Below are 21,879 nucleotides of genomic sequence, written 5' to 3'. Positions count from 1 at the left end.
CCTTCAACAAAGAGAGCTGGCTGGTTTGTTAGAAGTGGAATGCATTGGAGCGATCTGTTTTGAAGTGAGATTTTTCCATGGATCTCAGTGTGCATCTCTGTGTACTCCCAAGATCCCTACCCTAATTGTGTAACTGCAGGAAAAGTTGCCATTGATTTTTCAGAATGAGAAAAATATCCACCTTTTACTGTACATGGTGTTTGTTTAGCTTTATGTAGCAATGGTACATTGTCCTAGCAATGGTACGTTGTCAGCTCAGGCTAGTTCGGTCTTGATTTCCTGTCTTGGAACACCCTTGCTAAAGTTCATGTAAACAGTGTTGGTGGATCACTTCTTTAGCCTTCAACACGTTATTGTAAATGGGAGGCAGGAGGTGGAGCGTCTACAGAGTTTATTTTAGATGCATGACAAGATATTATAAAGTATCTAACAGCCAGTTAGATCATTACATGAGCAAGGAGATTATGGACAGTCAAGACTCAGAATGACAGTGTAGTCTGATGACGGTACAGCCTTAATTAGTGTCCCCCCCTCTTCACTTTAAAAAGACAGTACATCAGGCCTCTTGCATATGGCTGAGTGCTGGAGACTGATGCCTTCTGTTTATTCTCAGAAAACCTGTGGCATGGTTAGCAGCAGGGCAGGGCTCCTCACCCTTTCACCATTATGCCTCAGCTGTTCTGGAGAGACAGTCTTGAGCAGTCTCCAGAATCAATGATTTCTTGGTCTGTTTATTGAAACTGCCCACGAGAGCGCCATCTGTGGTGGTTTCTGTGATGAGGATACTCCTCCACTAGGAGTGGGACTGAGCACCAACTCATTCCAGTGTTCCGAACGTGAGATTGTAACAGCATCCACCCACTACTGATATGGGCTGGATTCAGACAGATGATTTCAAGATCAGATGGCTAGTGTTTAGGTAGAACCCTGGATAAATTAATATAATCTGCCACTTATGGGCTACTATGTGGTATTATTTCTTGTAATTGCTGTCTAATTTTTTTTCCAATTTATCTTTGGATAACTTTCCACTTCTGATAAGCTTCATATTAAATGCTTTACAACATTCAAGGATTGATAATAAAAAGGGTTCAATCTAACTTTGATGCAGAGGGATTAGGATGCAGCCCTATCAATTTAAGATGAGACCAAGTGAGATCTGGCAAGCTAAATTATGATTAGTCCTGGTCAGTGCAAGAGAAATCTAAGGTGCTACAGGAAATGTTTTTGGTGGTTCAGTAGTTCAGAGCACTGTTACATGAATGCTTGGTCATTATGTTAGGGTGCCTTGTTCTGTCACATGTGCCATCTGCGGTTGAGATGTCAAATTGAGATTTTGATCGCTTGTGATTGAAATACTTTTTGCAAGAGTAATTGCATTGGGATTGGTTTCCTGGCCAAATTGTATTTTGGGCCCTAATTACGTTCTGACTAGCTATATTCTCCTTAAGCTGGAGAATAGTACTCTTCATCACTTTCTGCCTTAAACTGTTGTTTAGTGTGTGGGTGTATGTTCATATGTATATATGATGTGTGAGAGTACATTATGGTGCTGGTGTGGTAATCAAAGTCGTGCTTTTGAACAATAGATATTAATATTACCTAATTATATACAAGATTAAAGGAGAGAGTCTTGACAAAGGAACCTCATGTGTCTGACATGTGTTTGCCACTGCAGGCACATTGATTGTCAGGTACATGGGTTGCATTTTAATGCTCTGGACCATATAGTAAGCTATGCTTAGTACAGAGGGTAAAAGAGGCCATGTGATGTGGAAAGTGTTGCTTCAGGCTGATGAATTTCTAGGCCAATATGTACAAGCCAGACAGTAAACTGTGCTAGAGTAGAAGCTGATGGTAAACAGGAATGGGACACAGATGTCTTTTAACCAGATCTCTGAAGGTTGAATTGTTTCTCTGAAGCATCACTGCTGCTGTTATTCTCTTTGAAGATGAAGAGGATTTGTGTAATATTGTGAACAAAACAGTGCTGGGCGTCAGGGGAAGCTGGAACTCTCACCTCTTTCCAGTGGTATAATTTCCTATTTCTAACTAACTAGGGTTGTGAAACAACGAACTGTAAAACAGACATTTTTGTGTACCAAAAAGCTGGCAATAACCCCGGGCTGAGTTACCCCCGGCCTTGGGCTGGGGTAATTTTAGAGGGGTGTGTGGGGATGTGGCTCTTTGAAGTTGCTCAAGGATTAGAATGCTCGAATAAATTCTGGAGACGTGGATTAGTGAGCAAGAGCAGATGAGTCAGTCAGAGGGTGCGTGATAACCTGCAGATCCATGAAATTAATTGATCATATTGCCTCCACATATTAGATGTGTTCTTATGCTTTTATATAATATACAATAAATGTGTATAAAAACATTTTTGGATCCTTTGTGATGAAAGGCACTAAATATGAGAGGATAATATATACAGGAAATAAATTCCCCCAACCACTAAGAAGAGAATAGATGTTAAAAAGGGAGATTTTTATCCTAAACTTTCAGTTCATCAACAGTCCAAAGAGTTAAATAATTTGGGAATGAGCTTTCCTTGCCTCTTCAGATTAATCCAGGTGGTTTCATTAATAATTACAGCTGTTTCTGTTGCTGTTTGGCAATGCCAGCTCATAGCTGTGTGCAGATGTGGCCAGGAAGTTTTGTAACCCCGAGTCTTGCAGGGTGGATGAAGCTTAGCCAGACTGGCTCCTTTGTGGTTCCCACAGAAGTTTGAATGTGTTGCTTTTTGATGCTACACACATTTTGTCTTGGGATCACATGGCAAATGCTGACAGTTTGTCTAGCTGTCTTAGTAGCTGTTGTCTCCTGACATCTCTTGCTCTGGGGAATGTTTGTACAAATAATATCTTTGGCATAGCAGATGGGAGCAGAAGCCCATATAGTGCTGCATGCTGGACAGTGGATTCTATCCTTCCAGCAGTTGTGTGTGCAGATGTTGTAGACTGAGGGTAAAATTGGGTCTATTATGTTGAAATGCTTGTATTCCTTATTGTGTGGATATGCAAAAATTGTGACTTTGTCTCTGTCAGTTATCACTGCCTTGAATGCTACTGTAGTTTACTGCACTACTTCATTTTTTCTTGGGAGAGAATCAGAGAAATGAGGACTCTGCTCACTGGCTATTTTCTGATCAAATAAGCTATTGAATAGTTCTTTTGATTATTTTCTTGCTCATCTTAATATTGTAATTGCTGAATTGTAAAAGAATTAATTTGAAGCCTGTTGGGGATTTATGTCATGTCTTTGAGGCAGGTGCTTTTGTGGACGAGGGAGAATATTTTAATAAGAAGCAGCAAAGCAGAGAGAGTTATTCATTAACATTTCTGTGCAGAATAATTTTAAAACACTGATATTTGTATTCAGAGAAGCAGCACATACCTGAATCTAGAAATGATCCAAATCTGGAATCTTGAATTCAAATCTGTGTACCTCTTTGGTATTGGGTTTGTTTCCATAGTTCTAAATGTGTCCCAGTGGTTTTGGTTCCATTCTGGATTCAAAACCAGACTGGACATATACTATGGTTATAGTTTGGATGTGATCAGTGATCTTGCAAGATTTTCTCCATGTTGTTTTTGTAAATGTTAACCAAATCAGTAATGATCCGTTTGAGCCTTCTAACCTTGTCTACAACGGGCTCTTAACAACTCTGCTACGTCAGGTCAACCTTCTGCAAAATGTGTATAATAGAGTCTACAGTCCTGTGGCTTCTGGGGTAGATACTCTGGTGAATTGGAGAGTAGTTTATACCGTACCCTCGGGGCTGGCTCTAGGCACCAGCAAACCAAGCACCTGCTTGGGGTGGCACATTTTCAGGGGTGGCATTCCGTCCATCTTTTTTTTTGCTTCGGGCGGCAAAAGCCTAGAGCTGGCCCTGGCAGCAGCTGTGCGGGGGGCTCCCTGGGGCCACTGCAGTTTGTGCCGCGGGGAGCAGCGCCCGCACATTGTGGTTGGGCTGGGCAGGCTCCGAGCGGGGGACACTCAGGCTGGGGGTTGCCCCGTGGGGCACACGGAGCCGCCTGCAGGTGCGGCAGGGCGACCAGAAGCAGCAGCAGCAGCAGTGGGGTCATAGATGGTGGAGCGCTGCCATGCAGGGCCCATGTCCTGCTTTCCGGGGCTCCACTCCCTCTGGGGCTACCCTGCCCCGGCTCCTCAGCCCTCTGCTGGGGCAGTCCCCCACTCTGCCCTCCTAGGTCCCGGCCAATCCTGGAGGCGGGAGCCCTAACTGGAGGGACCCTGGGCTGAGGCGCGGCCCAGGAGCCCCGCTGCTTACCCCGACCCTGCCAGCGCTGGACTGGCTGGAGGCGAGGGGAGAGCGGGCGGAGTCAGCCCTGGTTGAGGGGAGCCCAGGGCTGGGACGGCAGGGGGTGTGGGTGGGGTCGGGGGGAGAGCCCACTGCTGGGGAGGCAGGGAATGCGGGTGGGGGAGGGCACTAGTGGGGGTGTGTGTGAGAACCCAGGGCTGGGGTGGGGGGCAGCCAAAATGTTTTTTGCTTGGGGCGGCAAACAACCTAGAGCTGGCCCTGTGTACCCTTGATTCATTCTGAGCTATGCTCCACAAGATTATGAAGAATTCAGATTCCAAAGGTTTTTGGAACTGCTGCTACTACATAACGTATTTAAATGCCTTTGTGACACTCTGCTCTGGGAACCAGATCTGCAAGCCACTGTTACCTCACTACCTTAATAAGTTTCAGAGTAGCAGCTGTGTTAGTCTGTGTCTGCAAAAAGAACAAGAGTACTTGTGGCACCTTAGAGACTAACAAATTTATTTCAGCATAAGCTTTTGTGGGCTACAGTGCCACAAGTCTCTAAGGTGCCACAAGTACTCCTGTTCTTTTTACCTTAATAAGAGTGCTTTGCTGGAGACAGACCAGTAGACTCTGCCAGTCCTAACTGTGCCTTGCATAAGTGAGCCCCAATTCCTGAGTTCTCCAGGGATGTCTCTATGCTGTGTCCGCTCCCTCTCACTGAGCACTCACAGAAATTAAGTTTTCTACCTCCAAAGAGCCAGAGCACACACCAGTCTGTTAGTTTGGCTGAAATCCCTGCACTGGGCTAGCTTTGTAATAAAACAAGAATAAACTTATTAATAAAGAAACAGATTTAAGTGATACCAAGGAAGAATTAAGACGATAGGAAAGAATTACAAACAATACAAAAATAACACACTTTCTGGTGCCTACAACTTAATTTTAGCAAGCTATGTCTTTGCCTAAAATGATTTCTCGCTTGCATCAAGCTACCTGCATCTCTAGCCCTCCATACAAGAGGATCTAGTGTTCACGGAATCAGAGGGTACTGCCTCCTTTCCCTCCCACAGGTGCTGGATAACTAGAATGTCTGTCTTTTTGCTCCCCTTAGATTTCTCAAAATCCATCCGAAGAAGTGGGTATTCACCCACGAAAGCTCATGTTGCAAAACGTCTGTTAGTCTATAAGGTGCCACAGGATTCTTTGCTGCTTTTTCAAAATCCATTGTCTTTGTCTCAAGAGCCAGGAAAACCTCCTGAAAATTCAGAATCTGGTGTCTCCCCCCTGCCAACCCCCTCCAGTGTGCTCATCAAGCTGTTTCCTCTGCTGCTTGTTAGCTTGATTGCTTTGTTTACCTTATGTGTAATTTTACTTGTCCTTAGCTTGTAGTCAAGCCATGCAGACAAATAAATCCACATTCCCTTGTCTGAGGCAGGCTCGTTTATCTACTGCCTCTAAAACATATTTTAAGAACTTATTTCCAGTACACATACATAATTCTTTATACACAACCCATACATACATCAGGCAATGAAATTCATGACTAGCATATCACCAGTTCTTATGAGATACCTTTTTTTTTTTTTGGTATTGTGCATGCTTTATTAAAATGGTACTTGTATTTACAGTATCTGCAGAAACAATCCCTCCCAAGTCTTGCAGTCAGACATCCACCCAGAGACACACGCACACACCCTCACTACAGCATTGTGAAGGCTAGGTTCCCAAATATTAGGCAGCTCCTGGGGGCATGATGGGGTGGTTTATTTAAAAGGAAGCATGAGGGAATGCATTTGGCCATCACAATGCTAATTAAGTTTATGTATATTAACATATGGCAGTAACACTGAGTAGTCCTTTTCCATTCTATATACAGAATGACAGCAAGGTTTGCTAGTCAACAGAACATTTTAATTTCAGTCTCAATGGTGCCTATTGTGACTTTGAAACCACATACTGGGGGCTTTCCCTTAAAACAATTCAAGTCTATTTAAGTGAAATAAGGCACAATTAATATTGATTTGATTTAGGGGAAGGGTAAAAGGCAGGCTTCAGCTGCTGATAGTTGCAAAGAAATTAGTTTTGCCAGATCCTTTTGAGAGAAAGATCACTTGTATGTCCTTCAAATCTGCAATGTCATCTCAAGAAAACTGAAGTTTTTCTGCCAGGGCTACTACTGCCCACATACAAAACAAATTTGGAAATTCACATTTTAACACCAGTTACAGTGGCCCAGACTTCTAGTATTGATGTACATGAGTAAATATTTTTAATGTGGAAGGAGAAAACATGTGAAACAAAACTCAACCTGTCCTTTTCTTAAAAAAAACTTGCTTAGAGAGCCTGTTTGACAAAATCAACTGTATGTTGCCAGTGGGCATAAAAGGTGCTCATAGACTTTATTTACACTGGAACCTGAACTTTTGTCGTTCAGAGGTGTGAAAAAAAACACCTCCCACTTGAACAACTAAAGTGTTACTGACGAAAAGCGCCGGTGAGAACAGCGTTTTGCTGACAAAGCTACTGCCGCTCATTGAGGGGGAAAGTTTTTTGTCGGTGGGAGAGGTCTCTCCCGCTGACGAACAGTGGCTACACTGCACACCTTTTAGTGGCATGGCTGTAGCAGCACAGCTGTGTCGCTAAACAGTGCGTAGTGTAGACATAGCCTCAGGTTCACAGCCTCCTATCCAAGGATCTCAAAGTATTTTCCACACATTTAAGTCTCTTTTTCACAGATCTTTCTCCTTTGGTCCCCATTGTTTACCCAGCCCAGTATTTATGGGGCCTAAATTGCAGTGAAACCTTTTCATAATGAAATTAGAGCCTCTTTGCTGTAAACTACTGCTTGTCCTTAAGCTAGGCTAATGATGATAAACAAGTCCCATGCTTCAGGGCATAAGCTGATTACCATCACTACAACCAAGTGTATTAACTTATTTTGCTGAGGGGGGAGGAAGGGAGTTTCACCTAGTTTTAAACCTGAGAAAGGATGCTAGGGTAGATGTGCCTCTGCTCTAATTTGGTATGTCAGTTACTGTGTTCTTTTCTTTTTCTTTTTGAGCTAAAAGAATAGAAAACTTGTTGGTATTGGTTGTATTTCTCATTTGACTGGAGAATCTCAGAATCAAACTAGAAGAGTCACATGTTCAGTATATAAACATTTAATCTGCTGGAAAAATCCAGTTAAAGAAAAAAGAATATCTGCATTCACACAAGCAAATGCAGGATTTTAATGTTTCTTTTCTTTTTTTCAGATTGATAAATATCTTTATTCCATGCGGCTCTCTGATGAAACGCTGGTGGATATCATGGCTCGCTTCAAGAGAGAGATGCAAAATGGTCTTTCTAGAGACTTCAATCCAACAGCCACAGTAAAAATGCTTCCTACATTTGTAAGGTCAATTCCTGATGGCTCAGGTAAGGATTAGAATAGTGTGTGATGTGTTAATGTAACGCACTGCATGAAAATGTCTTTTTAAATACTGCTGAAACCAAGCAAAGCATTTTACTCCCTGGAGAGCCTCATATGCATGTATTCATTCCAATGCATGGAACTAATTTGTGTAATTTCTTTACAGACCTATGCAAAATGGGTCACATTAAAGCTGGAAAAGAGATTTTTTTCCCCCCACTTTTCTAGGTATTCTATCCATCAACACTCCCACACTGTTAATTAGATTGAAAACCTTCTTTTCATTACAGAATTGTTGTAGGTAAAATTATAGATTCATTTTTTTAAATGATTAGCAGTGGTCTATACTGGCCTAGGGGTTTTAAAAGTGGACATATGAGTGAGTGTCTTATAAAAATACCACATATTCCTCACAACCCAAGGAGATGGTGTGTTAGTTTCTGATAGCAAATTTTGCTCTTATTTTGATTCTCACAGTGATTCATTTTCAATCTCTGTTATTTAATATACATGAGTTAGTAATTACACTGCATTTCTGCAGTTGTTTTAAATCTCTGTTTGCAGCATAGTTGTACAGTCGTGTTGGGAGAACCGGTTGGGTTAAAACCAAGTTAATACTAGGCAGTGAAACGCTAAGCTGTATTGTGAGTGGGAATCTTTTATGGTTCTGCTCTGCTCTTGCTTCTTGTAGCTTAATACTAATTTTTTATGCTTGAAATTAGAGAACTGTGTTAAACATATTTTTCAAGTCCCCCACTTGTGTGCTGTTGGCTACTATGATGAAATTTACTAGTGTGCGGGTTGCCAGCCCAAAGCCATTTTTCTGTTTAAGCCATGCATAGAAACTGCTGTAGCAGACCCTTGGTGAAGTGACCATGTATGGTTGCTATAGGAATGGGTTTTGCCAGGGTAGTGGGAGTGATCCTGGGTTGGGGGGTCCATGTTTATGTAGATTCCGTAGCCCCAATGTCTCATGCAACGGATATGGAGAGTACATGGCTGCCATAGAGGGGTGATTCAGTAGTTCCGCACTCTGGCTATGAATGGGTTGGAATGGATTTCATTTTTCCACTCCCCCTGCAAGCTACCACACTGAAGTCAAATACTTTGACGTTCTACAGAGGGAGTGAATTTCACTGTAGGTGTACGTGTTGGGTTGTATGTTGGCCTAAGAAGGAAGGAATGACATGGCTTTGACTGGCCTTGCATTCTGTGCTCCTGTTTGTTGGTGCAGAGAATGTATGTTCCTGGTGTCCAATGGCAGTTCTAACTTTTTTGATGACCCTGAGCTTCAGATTTTCCTGCATCTTCACTTCTTCCAGTCAAGCACAAATATAGCCCCTATCCCACCAGCACTCAGTCGCTAGCACACTGAGTAAGTAAAACAAATAACATTATGAATTATTAAAAGATGTAAATACAGAACCAGAAGACCTTTAGGCACAATGCACCATGCTGCAGGATGGCTTAGGCCTGGAGTAGGTAGGAGGTGTTGGGCATCAAGACTTGAAAACCATCGGGGTTGGACCTGGTGCAATAAGCCTGGTTCCAGGCAGTGCTGTTAGCGTCTCACTTTCATAAACAATAGCTTAACTCGCAATAAAAAATAAAATACAATAAAATAGTGACATCAAAATCCAATCCTTAGGCAGAGCCGAGACAGGAAAAAGTGTCTAATTTAGTGTCTCTCTCCATCAGGAGTACAAATGAATTAAAATATCGGTTTCATCATAAATATTACACGACTTACAAAAAGAAACGGCAAATATTATTCATGGAGTGCTTTTATGGCTCAATTCTGATCCCATTTAAATTGGTGATAATAAAACTCCTGTTGACTTCATTGGTTCACAAAGAAAGTGGTGATCGTATATGTGTTGCTGTACAAAAATAGAAGATGACACCAGCCTTCCCCAAGGAGCTTGTAGGCTATATCCAGTTCAGACACAGAAATACACTGTGCACTCTTGAAGTAGTGCAGGTTTTTAGTATCTATCTTTGGATAATAATCGAAAAACTAAATGATTATGTTGTGCAATATTTGTATAAATGCATGCCTGACTTAAAATATGAAAAATACAATATTTTCTGTATGTAACTGTTGGCATCTGGGTTCCTGAAATTGCAAATACATTGTTCGTTGCGTGTCTTACATTCCCCACAAATGAAAAATCCAGTATTGAACTAATGAGGCTAGAGTGCCCCTTTCATTTTTAACTATACAATGCTGTATGAAGGTTTTTTGCCCTGGCTCTTCTGTACAAAATCCTTTACCACAGTCATGGAAAAGTGGCTGTTATAACTCTGGGCTTGGCTACACTTGAAAGTTGCAGCGCTGGTGGAGGCTTTCCAGCGCTGCAATTAGTAACTGTCCACACCTGCAAGGCACATCCAGCGCTGCAACTCCCTGGCTGCAGCGCTGGCTGTACACCTGGTCTGGTTGGGGTGTAGCGATTGCAGCGCTCGTGATCCAGCGCTGCTCGTCAAGTGTGGACACACACCAGCGCTGTTATTGGCCTCCAGGGTATTAGCAGATATCCCAGAATGCTTTTAACTAAATTACTCTTTGTTTTGTTATGCTGCCTCTCTTTGTTTTGTTGTGAACTTGGAGCTCCACATCTAATAAACAAACACAGCTTCTGTTTGCTGTGATCAATCTGTACCTGGCTGTGAACAATCAAATGAGATAATGAGGCAGACAGGGAAACAGCGGGGAGTCCGTCGGATGCAGGCTGTTTGCAATTAAGAGTTAAGACTAAGGGGTTGGGAACATTTTCTGATTTTTCAAGTCAGGAAGCTAACACACAGTGTTGGCTCCAAAAATCCACTCTCTCTCTCTCTCTCTCTCTCCCCCGCTCCCTGTCACACTACACCACCCCCACCCCCCTCTTTTGAAAAGCACGTTGCTGCCACTTGAACGCTGGGATGGCTGCCCATAATGCATCACTCCCAACAGCGCTGCAAATGCTGCAAATGTGGCCACACACCAGTGCTGGTACATGTGAGTGTGGCCACACACCAGCGCTGGCCCTGCACAGCTGCATGACCAGCGCTGTAACTCCCAGCGCTGCAACTTTCAAGTGTAGCCAAGCCCTCTGTTTAGACTCTAGTAAAAGATGCTGGACATAAGAATTCACCCATTGGATGAGCCAATAAAAAGTGGTACCAGGTGAAACTGCAAATGGGAAAATATTGAGCAGTTCATGGATTTCTGGGGCCTAGAAGCTAATGGACTCGGACCAGAGACAGATAGCTATTTTGGTGCCCTACACAGCCCCTCCGCTGGGGGGGCTGTGTGGGGCCCTGCCCCAGGCTTGCGAGGGGGCTGGCCCCAGGCCTCAGTGGGGGACGGGGGGTGGTGGAGTGGGGCTGGCCACTTCCTGCGGGGAAGTGGAGTGACCTGGCCCCAGCCTGCTCTGCTCCCCTGGCTCCCAGGCTTGGGGGGAGGAAGGAACTGCCCCCCAGCACTCACCGGCGGCGTGGCTGGGAGCCAGGGGAGCGGAGCAGGCTGGGGCTGGGTCGCTTTACTTACTGGTGAGTGCAGGCCTGACCGTTTCTGGAGTCCTCGGGAGTGGGGGCGGGGCTGGGGCGGGGAAGAGGCGGGGCGGAGCAGAGGTGGGGGTCCTGAGGAAGAGTTGCAGCAGGGGCTGTAGCAGCACGCAGCTGCGCAGGACACCAGGAAATTTGGTGCCCCAAATTTCCTGCTGCCCCACGCAGCTGCATACTTTGAGTATGGGTAAGGACGGCCCTGGTCTGCTGCATTGATTGCAGTAGCGTCGATCTCCCCAGTAGTGAAGACAAGCCCTAAGAGCAGAATGCAGTCCTATGGGAACAATCTTGCTATCTTGTAACAACTGTGAAAATAATTTTGTGACAATAATTTCAGGCATGAATTAGCTGTAAATCCCAAATCTTGAAGGATGAATGAAAGCTGAATATTCTGAAGAAATGCTGTTTTTTAGTTAGTAATCTACATTTCTGTACTGCTAACAGTAAACCTTTTGAGTAATATCTTTTAAAGACTGTGGAGATGTTCTTAGAATTATTATTACTTTTTACAATTCTGAAGTCATTAATTTGAGAATGTAGAAATTTTCTTGGACATAATGGTCAGGAAAGCATCTGAAGCTAGTTAAAATGATTTACAAAAAGATCTTTCTGAATTAACTTCTGGTATGCTTAATTGCATCTTTGTATTACAAAACTTAGATTAAACGCTGTTACTTAGATTTGTTTAAATCGTGAAATAATCTAAATCTGAAACATTAATATACTCATGGAATGTTTTAGGTTTTTTTGTTTGTTTTTAGCGGAAAAGCATGAATTTCTCATTAAACTTTTGGTTTGTAAGGAGAGCCAAATATATTTGCAAACAAATGTGTTAATTTGTTACCTATTGCCAGAATAGACGTTTCTGAAGTGCAGTATTTGTTTGAAGTATATTCCAGGGTGCATTTAAGCTTGAAAAAGGACCATCTGTTCTAGTGTTTGTTTATCATTATTTATTGAAGGTAATGGCTTGTACCAGACAAATGATGTTCTCTTATGTTATGGCTTATTCAGGTATTTCATTTAATGAGGTGACCAGGATGAACATTTTAACTTCTGATTCTGTGACAATGAAGAGAGCTATGAAAACCCGGTTTACTTTGTTAAATATGATAAAAGAAGCTACATGCAGAATTTTGAGGATATGTTCAGATTTTAAATTATGTTCATTTGTACAACTTAAAAATAATTTCTAAAACTGTGTAGTTTTAAAATACATATGAAAGTACTAAGGGAGCTTTCCTCCAGTAAATGAAACAGGGTCAGCCCAATGTTTGAGGCAGCAGAAAAAGAAATCTTAAAGTTATGTGGTAAAAGTATTAGAAGAGACTTAGATTATAAGTTTTGTCTTTAATATTCAGCTTTACCAGTTATAGTTTATTTTTTATGCATGAGTTGTTTTTGGTGTCTCGCATATGGTGGTTTGTTTGCTGCAATTTGGGAGACTTATAACAACTTCTGTAGGGAACTTACTTCCCCCTTTAGTAGTTCCTAATTTCCAGGAGGGAAAATGGCAGCTGGTAGGTGTCTTAGACTGGCCCAGTAACCCCTGTCCAGTCACCAGTTTGTTGCAAGTGAATCCAGTCATTGGGACCCAGTCATTTCCAAATCAGCTGGTCTGGGTAGAATCTAGTCACTATTTCTAGCTCTGGGACTCTAGAGAGCATGCTCCTAGGGTCAGTCCTCTTGTCTGACATTCTTCCTTGAGATATGGAACACTGCTATCCAACCACCCTAGATGCTGAAACCAGTGTGTGAGACCTCCTGACGTCCCCGAGTCACTTACACATGCTCCCCACCAGAATTCCCTCTAGGTTGCAGGCACTCTGGGTTCTCTCACTTAACCCTTTGAGAAACGGTGTTGCAGAAAAGCAAGGAACTCAGGCGTAGCAGAGGAATTGCCTAATAACTGTCATTTGAGGCCTTGTCTAGAAGGACAATGTGTGTGGTAGCAGGGTCCACATAGCCAGTTAGCACACAGCATGCTAGTGTGCTCTAGCTTTCTACCCATGTTGCCATGTACTAGCGCTCAGTGTAGACAAGCCATTGAGATCTTTGAAAATAACAAGTCCTGACATGCCCGCTCTCCTAGTTTGAGCTCATCCTTTCACGTGAGTCTGTGGTTCATCAGGGCTTGTCTACACTGCTGTGCTGCTGTAGTGCTTCAGTGAAGATGCTACCTATGCTGACGGAAGAGCTCCACCTCCCCAGGAGAAGCACACCTGTTGACGTAGCGCTGTCTATGCCAGGAGTTCGGTTGGAGCAACGCGGTTATACAGAGATGTGCATTTTCCGTACCCCTGAGCGACATAGTTATACTGACATAAATTTGTAATGTAGACCAGGGCTCAGTGTTTCAGACGGGGCAGAGTCCCTCCTGCCCTCTCTTTTCTGCAAGTCCTCCTTATGTGTGGTGATGGTCAACCCCCACTCTTACGTAGGGCCTTGTTTCCATGCGGTACCCTCAAACTGTGAGGTTCTGTATTCTGTATTCAGTCTTGCTTGCCCACCCACTGCAGCCTCTGTGGAAAGACCATTGTTCCATGAGGGTGGGCCAGGAGTGGGGAATCCAAGTCAACAGCCCCAGGTTATAGCCTGGATGACTTTCAGTGATGGTCCTTCAGCAAGGTGTCAAATGCTTTTCCTAGGCAGGGCAGCTGCCTGGAATGCAGCAGAGTAGGCTGCCCCTGGACAAGTCTGAACTAATGCAGCTACAGTGCCAATATATCAACACAAGTACAAAACACATTTCACAATTTGGGCTTGTTTACACTGGCACTTTACAGCGCTGCAACTTTCTCGCTCAGGGGTGTGAAAAAACATATCCCTGAGCGTTGCAAGTTTCAGTGCTGTAACGTGCCAGTGTAGACAGCGCACCAGCGCTGGGAGCCATGCCCCTCGTGGAGCTGGGTTTTTTTCGCGCGCTGGGAGAACTCTTTCCCAGCGCTCTGCCGCGACTACACAAGCCACGATAAAGCACTGCCATGGCAGCGCTTTAAGGTTGCCAGTGTAGATGTGCCCTTTGATGCAGTCATATCCCACTTTATCACAGTGAGATCATTCCTTCTTGAAATTTACACTGCCTATGGAAGCTTACTAGGCAGGACAATATTCTGGAAGACTCTCTGCACATAACATCAAAGAGGGACAGATGAGGAGAGGTGGAAGTATAAATAAGACTATACTAGTTTTTGCAGAGGAGTGGTTTGAAATAATGTCAGATGCAAGTTCTGGTTTGAAGGTAGCAGTAGGCAAATTACAGACCCATGAGTTGTGGGATGAAGATTTGGGGTCAGTCAAACTAGATTCTTGACTATACAGATGGATGTGAGTTTTGAATTGAAGAGAAGCTGGAGATAATGAAGTTTTGGGGATGATACTTAGCAGTTAAAAGTGCATCAGTATTGATTTTAGACAGACACATGGCTGAAACAAGCAATGTCAAGAGAGTTGGGAATTTCCTTCATAGGAATTGTACAAGAGGTTGAATTCAAAAGGAAGGTGAGATAGATATTTATATGGATCAAGGATTGAATCCTGCGGGGCATCATAGTAATGAGGACAAGTGGTACAAATGGTTCTGTGCTAATCTCAATGAATGGTAGAATATGTGGCAAGGAATCCTGGTCCATCAGAAGTCAGTGGCAAAACTCCCATTGACTTCAACAGAGCCAGGATTTCACCCAGTATCCGTGTAGTTTCTGAAGTTTAACCAAAGTGACAAATCAGTGAAGAGATGGAATTTGGGAGAGCACTAGAAAGTGCAGTGTTACATTAACTGTGCTGCTAAGCTGCGATCAGCCTTCTAAAATCCACTGGGGTGTGTGTGTGTGTGTGTAGGGAGGAGGAGAGGGGCTCAAGGGCTTCAGTGTTCATGTATTGTGCACACACAGGCCTGTAGCTCATTGTTATAAAGATTATGTAAGTGTTTCCATTGTTATCTCTTCTTCAAACCGTTAATGATCACTGTCTTTATTTGTTCCGTTGTCTGATAAGACAAGACAGCACAAGTGTCATCACCGGGATCAGTCAAGTATATTTACACAGCACTAAAACAAGCACTGAAAGTGTGACTTTTCAGATATATGCCAGTCTCTGTAGCATGGCTGGGTCACATCCTTAAGGCTTTTTGAACTGCCCTTGAGGTACATGATCAATTGAATTGGCTTCAAAGTTTTGAAACCCATCTTCTCTCCCTTGATAGAGACAGAAATGTTCTAATATTTTCTCTGGTTCGCAGGAGGAAATTGTTTTAAGCAGCTATATCTGTGTCAGATTCAGCAGAAGTCACAAATTTTGAACTCATCTGTTGCGACAGCTATCCGTTTGTCGAGACAGTTTGTAGTATGACTTCTCTCTGTCTGACATCCATTGCATTATTGTAGTTTTCACTGAAATTTAGCTCCCATGAATAAAACTCTTGGTTTATAGTTAATTATGTTCCCGCATAAATTGGGGTGATTTAAGGCTAAATTGTATCCAGATCCATCAAAACTTCAGAGTTCTCCCAGAAATACTTTAGGTCCCCCTGGAAAGACTCTTCCTCTCAGTCTGTGCCCTCCCCCAGAGAAACACTCTTTAATTTCCCACACACCATGATTCCATTCCATCCAGATTTACAATGTTTGCAGCTTGCTCCTCAGATCTTCCTCACTGAGTCTGGTGAGCCTGCTGAGTCATGATGCCTGAACCCTGATTGTTGACCACTACTCCACTGCCCTCTCTCTGGAGAAGCCACACTATTATTTACTTTACATCACTGATGTTCAGTGTTGCTATAGCACTACTCTTAGGTTGAATTACAGTGAATTAGCGTGACATACTGTATATAGGAATGCTGTAGATAGAACTTATTTGCTATAAGCACAGTACATGTATTTATGCTTTATACATAGATCGATGTTTTATAGGTCAGAGCCATTTAACAATTTTGATTACTTGAATCTTGTCTCCCAAATAGAGAAAGGAGATTTCATTGCATTGGATCTTGGCGGATCTTATTTTCGAATTCTGCGAGTGAAGGTCTCTCATGAGAAAAAGCAGACAGTACAAATGGAAACTGAGATTTATGACACACCAGAAGATATCATGCATGGCAGTGGAACCCGGGTAGGTTTCTTTTCTCAGAGATACTTCTCTCAATATTAGATGTTTTACATTACCATTTAAAAGACGTGTAGAAAGAAAATTATTATTAATGCTTTAATATTCAAAACTATCTACTGAACTCTCTAATTCTTTGTGGCACCTTAGAGACTAACAAATTTATTTGTGCATAAGCTTTTGTGGGCTAGAACCCACTTCATCAGATGCATGGAGTGCAAGGCCAGCTCCAGGCACCAGCGAAGGAAGCAGGTGCCTGGGGTGGCCAATAGAAAGGGGCGGCAGTGCGTCTGTTGTCAGGGCGGCACGTCCGGATCAATGGCACCGGCACTTCAGTGGCAGCTCAATCGGCCCGCTCTGGATCGGCGGCAATTCGGCGGTGGCACTCGCTGTCTTCCTCTTCGGCAGCACTTTGGTGGCAGCTCGATTGGGAGGGTGGTTCTTTTTTTCCCGTCGCTTGGTGTGGCAAAAAAGCTGGAGCCAGCACTGATGGAGTGGAAAATACAGGAGCAGGTCTAAATACATGAAAAGATGGGAGTTGCCTTACCAAGTGTGAGGTCATTCTAACGAGACAATTCGATTAACAGTAGGATACCAAGGGAGGAAAAATAACTTTTGTAGTGGTAATGAGTGGCCCATTTCAAACAGTTGACAAGAAGTTGTGAGTAACAGTAGGGGAAATTAGTTAATTGAATTGTCTTGTTAGACGGACACACTTGGTAAGGCAACACCCATCTTTTCATGTATTTATACCTGCTCCTGTATTTTCTACTCCATGCATCTGATGACGTGGGTTCTAGCCCACGAAAGCTTATGCCCAAATAAATGTGTTAGTTTCTAAGATGCCACAAGGACTCCTCCTTCGGCTAACACTCTGAAATCTATAATTCTTATTGATATTAAGAATAAATAAGCAGTCTTGGTAATTAGCCAAGGGAACTAGAATGCAGCCTTCACTGCACAAGTCACTTCCTGCTGAGTTTGAATTTTACAGTTCTGAACCAATTTCTGTGTCTTATCATGTTCTAAAAATCACTTTCCATGTATGGGAATGGAGGGTTGAAAAACCTCCCAGTCTTTGTAAGTGATTAATTCAGTCTAGCTTGCAACTGAAATGTAGGGCTGTGCCTAGAAACAGATGAAGATTGGTGACAAGACCAAGTATTCATTCCCCTGCGAGAGGACTTTTGCATGAAAGAGTATGAGGACTGTAGTGTGTTTTTTAAATTATACTGTAGGTGGCAAAGTGTTTTACCACCACATAAATCTGACTTGGTGGTGAATGCTGTTTGAAACCAGGTAGGTGTAATTTTTTCAGTCTCCTGTGTTCCTTGAATACAAATTTGCCTATGGAGAAACATTTAGTATATGGTCAGGAAATACTAAATGTGTATTCTAATTAGTTGGGCTAGTGGTGTGCACGGTTAGATGGTTAAGGCTAGTTAAATATGATTTTAAAAAAAAAAAGATAAACAAGGTAAATATTAGAAGTCCCTACATATATTAAGAGACCAGCTGCCTGGGCTCAAAACTAAAAGGAATTGTCAAGAGGGGTTTAAACTGGGAAGAGAGGTAGGAATGGTAGCTACAATTGTACTCTGTAATGACTAGATACCTTCTAGTATCTAGATACTGGTAAAGAGAGAAATAAGCTGGAAAGATCATCAGAATTATATCCATTTCCTTAGTTCTTGTATGACAATGTAAACATGACTAAAATTTTCAGTGGTAGTATGTTAGTGGCAGAATTCGTGCTGTTCTTCTACAAGGACACCTGAGGAAACTGATAGGCACTCAGGTGGTTAATGATTAAATGCTTTTCACTGATTCTTATGCTAATAATTCCTTTAAATTTGTGAACCAGTTGTCACAATTACCTGAATAGCTGTTCCATTGACCTTCTGAACAGGATTGGGTACTAACACTCATTAATCTCAAAGATTTATCCTCTTAAATCCCATTCAGATCAGTGGAGGAATTGTGAATTATGACTTTGTGTCTAGCTGGCAGAGCTTATTTTGAGATTTTTCCATGTTTGTGTATTGAGACTTTTATCCTCTTCCATCTGTCAGATACAAACATATTTCACTTTTATATAAGTCCTTTTCATTTCCCATTAAAGTCAAGGGCAAAACTCCCATTTACTTCAGTTGTGCAATATCAGGCCCAAAGTTTCTAGACACTCTTCCAAGTCAGTCTAAAGAGCTAGAGCTAATTTAAAACCTGATTTCTGTATTAATCTTTGTGCTCTACGTTCTAGCGATATAGTTTTTGAGTCTGAGCAGTGCACATTTAACTGTTTTTCTGCTGGGTTCCTTCCTCCTGAATTTACTCTATCAGATCTGTAAATTCCTTCCAATTAGACATTAACCCTTAAAAAATATCAATTTGCAAACTTCCAGCCAAATTAATCCTTAGGAGGACTTGTGTATGAGTCACAGGGACGCTTAAGAAAAAAATCATAAAATCAGTAGTAAATAAAGATGGTAGCAAAAATTGTAAGCATGTATCTCTCGCTTTGTTACTCTGCCTAACAATCAATTTCTCTCTCCTATAGTTCGTTAGTTTACTTTTTTTTAACCTGGTACAGTAAGCCTGTATAATATAAATTAAAGACACTCCTGACTGTGCTTTCATACTCATAAAAGCATAGCTAATAGCTAGTTAATTCACTTGATTTGCCTGTCTAGTTTTTATGTATTAAAATACCTCTTATGCTGTAAAGATGTGCTCTGAGTCATTGGTGCATGTTTTGTGGTTTCAGCTCACTCAGGCATTGAGTGAGGGTGGATAGTTTAGCAGTCTAACCATCATATACGATATATCTATACTTCTTGGAACCACAGGTTTAAATCCTGTTAGGTTGTCCTTCATCTTCTCCAAGACAATGCATGGAGTTCCACAAAACTCACCGTCTACAGTAGGGGATCTTTTTAAATTAGAATTTAAAAAGCAAGGCCTGTCTCCTCCTGGTGGCCCTGGCTGTTTGCCTGAGAGCAGGAGTTGGCATAGGGTTGCCAACTTTCTACTTGCACAAAACCGAATACCCTTGCCCTGCCCTGCCCCTCCTCCGAGGCCCCGCCCCTTCTCACTCCATTCCTCCCTCTGTCGCTCATTCTCCCCACCCTCACTCATTTTCATTGGCTGGGGCTGAGGGGTTCAGAGTGTGGGAGGGGGCTCTGGGCAGGAAGTTGGTGTCTGGGGGTATGCGAGGGCTTCTGCTGGGGGTGTGGGATCTGGGGTGGGGCTGGGTATGAGCGGTTAGGGATGTAGGAGGGGACTCTGGGCTGGGATCAAGGGGTTCAGAGGGCAGGAGGGGGATCAGGGCTGGGACAGAGGGTTGGAGCATGGAGGAGGGGAGCTCAGGAGTGCAGGGTCCGGGCAGTGCTTACCTCAAGCAGTTCCCGGAAGCAGCAGGATGTCCCCCCTCTGGCTCCTACACAGAGGCATGGCCAGGCGGCTCTGTGCACTGCCGTGTCCGCAGGCGCTGCCCCCACAGCTCCCATTGGCTGCAGTTCCCAGCCAATGCGAGCTGTGGGGGTGGTGTTTGGGTGGGGGCAGCGTGCAGATCCCCCTGGCTGCCCCTATGGGTAGGAGCCAGAGGGGGGACATGCTGGCTGCTTCCCGGAGGGGGGACATTCCGGCTGTGCAGTGTTGACAACTGGACAATCAACAGCCTGCTCAGTGGTGCTGCCAGGATCCCTTTTCAATGGGGTGTTCTGGCCGAAAACCAGACACCTGTTCACCCTAAGTTTGCACCAGTGTCCTTGGCTAAAATTTCCTCTTCCTGGACAGTAATTTAATGGGCTTTCTGTTTGTTGTTCATCTGGCTGTCACCTTTAACCCTAGTGGGGCAACATTTTAGTGGTGGCATGTGTAGTTTGCAAAGCACTTCCACTTGGAAGACACTATATAGATGTATAACACTGTAACAACTCATTTTATATGAACTGTCATACTTTTTGTTTAATTATAATTCCTCTTTTTATAACTCTTTTTATCTCTCATTTGTACAGCTGAGCATGATGTTACAAAAGTGAAGCCTCTTTGATTTCCTTCACTTTCTAGTTGTATATGAGGGTACTGGTGTTCTCAATTGCAAAAGACTATAAATTGCAGTTTCCTCTCTGAAATTACCATAGTAATGCTTAATCAGATTAGCTCTTATTTTAGTTATGGGTTTAATATAGTTTAATCCAGTGGTTCCCAAACTTGTTCCACCGCTTGTGCAGGGAAAGCCCCTGGCGGGCCGGGACGGTTTGTGTAGCTGCCGCGTCCACAGGTTCGGCCGATCGCGGCTCCCAGTGGCCGCGGTTCGCTGCTCCAGGCCAATGGGAGCTGCTGGAAGCGGGGGCCAGTATGTCTCTCAGCCTGCGCCGCTTCCAGCAGCTCCCATTGGCCTGGAGCAGCGAACCGCGGCCACTGGGAGCCGCGATCGGCCGAACCTGCGGACGCGGCAGGTAAACAAACCATTCCGGCCCGCCAGGGGCTTTCCCTGCACAAGCGGCAGAACAAATTTGAGAACCACTGGTCTAGTAAGTAGAAATGTCATGTAAACCACTTTTTAGTCTTGTTTTTTAAAAAAAAACAAAACAAAACAAAAAACCCTTTTAAGTTTCGTATTTGCTGCTGTCTGTAGTATTTCCTCTATCATTGTGGGATCTTGTAAATAATTTTGATTAGAGCTAGGTAAGTACATGGCAACCCATGAGTGATTAAAAAAGGCTGTTTTGTAGTCTCAGTCAGTAGCCCTAGAATGCTGGTATTTTTCTAGGTTTGTGTCACAATGTTTGAGTCACAACGTGAAAGAAATATAATCAGCTGGTACAAGGAGAGAGATTTGTTATAGGTCAACTTGAGGCACAGCCAGCCTTTTGTACTGGTAGATATGAATGTATTTTTTACAGTTCAATCCAAGGGGTTTAAGTCAGCCCTGTGGTATGCTTTGTGTATTGCTGTATAGTTAGTCACTCTGGCTGGCACAATGGTCCTTAGTAGACTGTGTGTTTGATGATATAACTGGAGGTTTCATAGTAATTGAAGAGTGATCTCTCTCTCTCTCACACACACACACACACACACACTCTCTCTCTCTCTCTCTCTCTCTCATGTTACTAAACCCAGAAGTAAATAGCCACAGGTGCCACAAGAATGAGCGAGTAAAGCCAAGGGTGGGGATGGAAATGGCAACGGCAAGTGTCACCTGCTATCCCCTCAAAAAAGCCAGTGTAAGTTAAAGCTTCCAGAGCCGCTTTCATTAATGCTACACCTCTTTCAGCCTATCTACTCCTGTTTTTCTGGCTTTTTCTGGGACAAACAAACCTGAATGTTCATTTATGGTGTCCTGCATCCTGGCTAGCAGTCCCAAATGACTGTCATTTTAGCAGCTAAGCCATTGTATTAGATGTACATTTGTTTGCTGATGATATTGCTGCTGCAGAAAATGACACTCGAACCAATAAAGTTCATAATATCCTCTTTGTAACTGACTGACCACTGATACGGTCGGCTAATCATTTCAGCATGCAGATGGAGTTTGGCCACTGAT

General features: G+C 43.2%; 1 protein-coding gene across 1 annotated transcript in view; it reads left to right on the top strand.

The window, feature by feature from the left end:
* HK1 (hexokinase 1) overlaps positions 1-21,879 on the top strand; it is a 70,139-nt gene that overhangs the window by 7,784 nt on the left and 40,476 nt on the right. Inside the window, exons 2-3 of the mRNA XM_039546978.1 lie at positions 7,522-7,684; positions 16,189-16,337. Coding sequence (XP_039402912.1) covers positions 7,522-7,684; positions 16,189-16,337 — 312 coding nt within the window. The remainder of the gene's footprint in view (positions 1-7,521; positions 7,685-16,188; positions 16,338-21,879) is intronic.

This window comes from Mauremys reevesii, linkage group 7, assembly GCF_016161935.1.
Source record: "Mauremys reevesii isolate NIE-2019 linkage group 7, ASM1616193v1, whole genome shotgun sequence".
Lineage (NCBI taxonomy): Eukaryota > Metazoa > Chordata > Testudines > Geoemydidae > Mauremys > Mauremys reevesii.
This window is presented reverse-complemented; position numbering and strand designations above follow the sequence as displayed.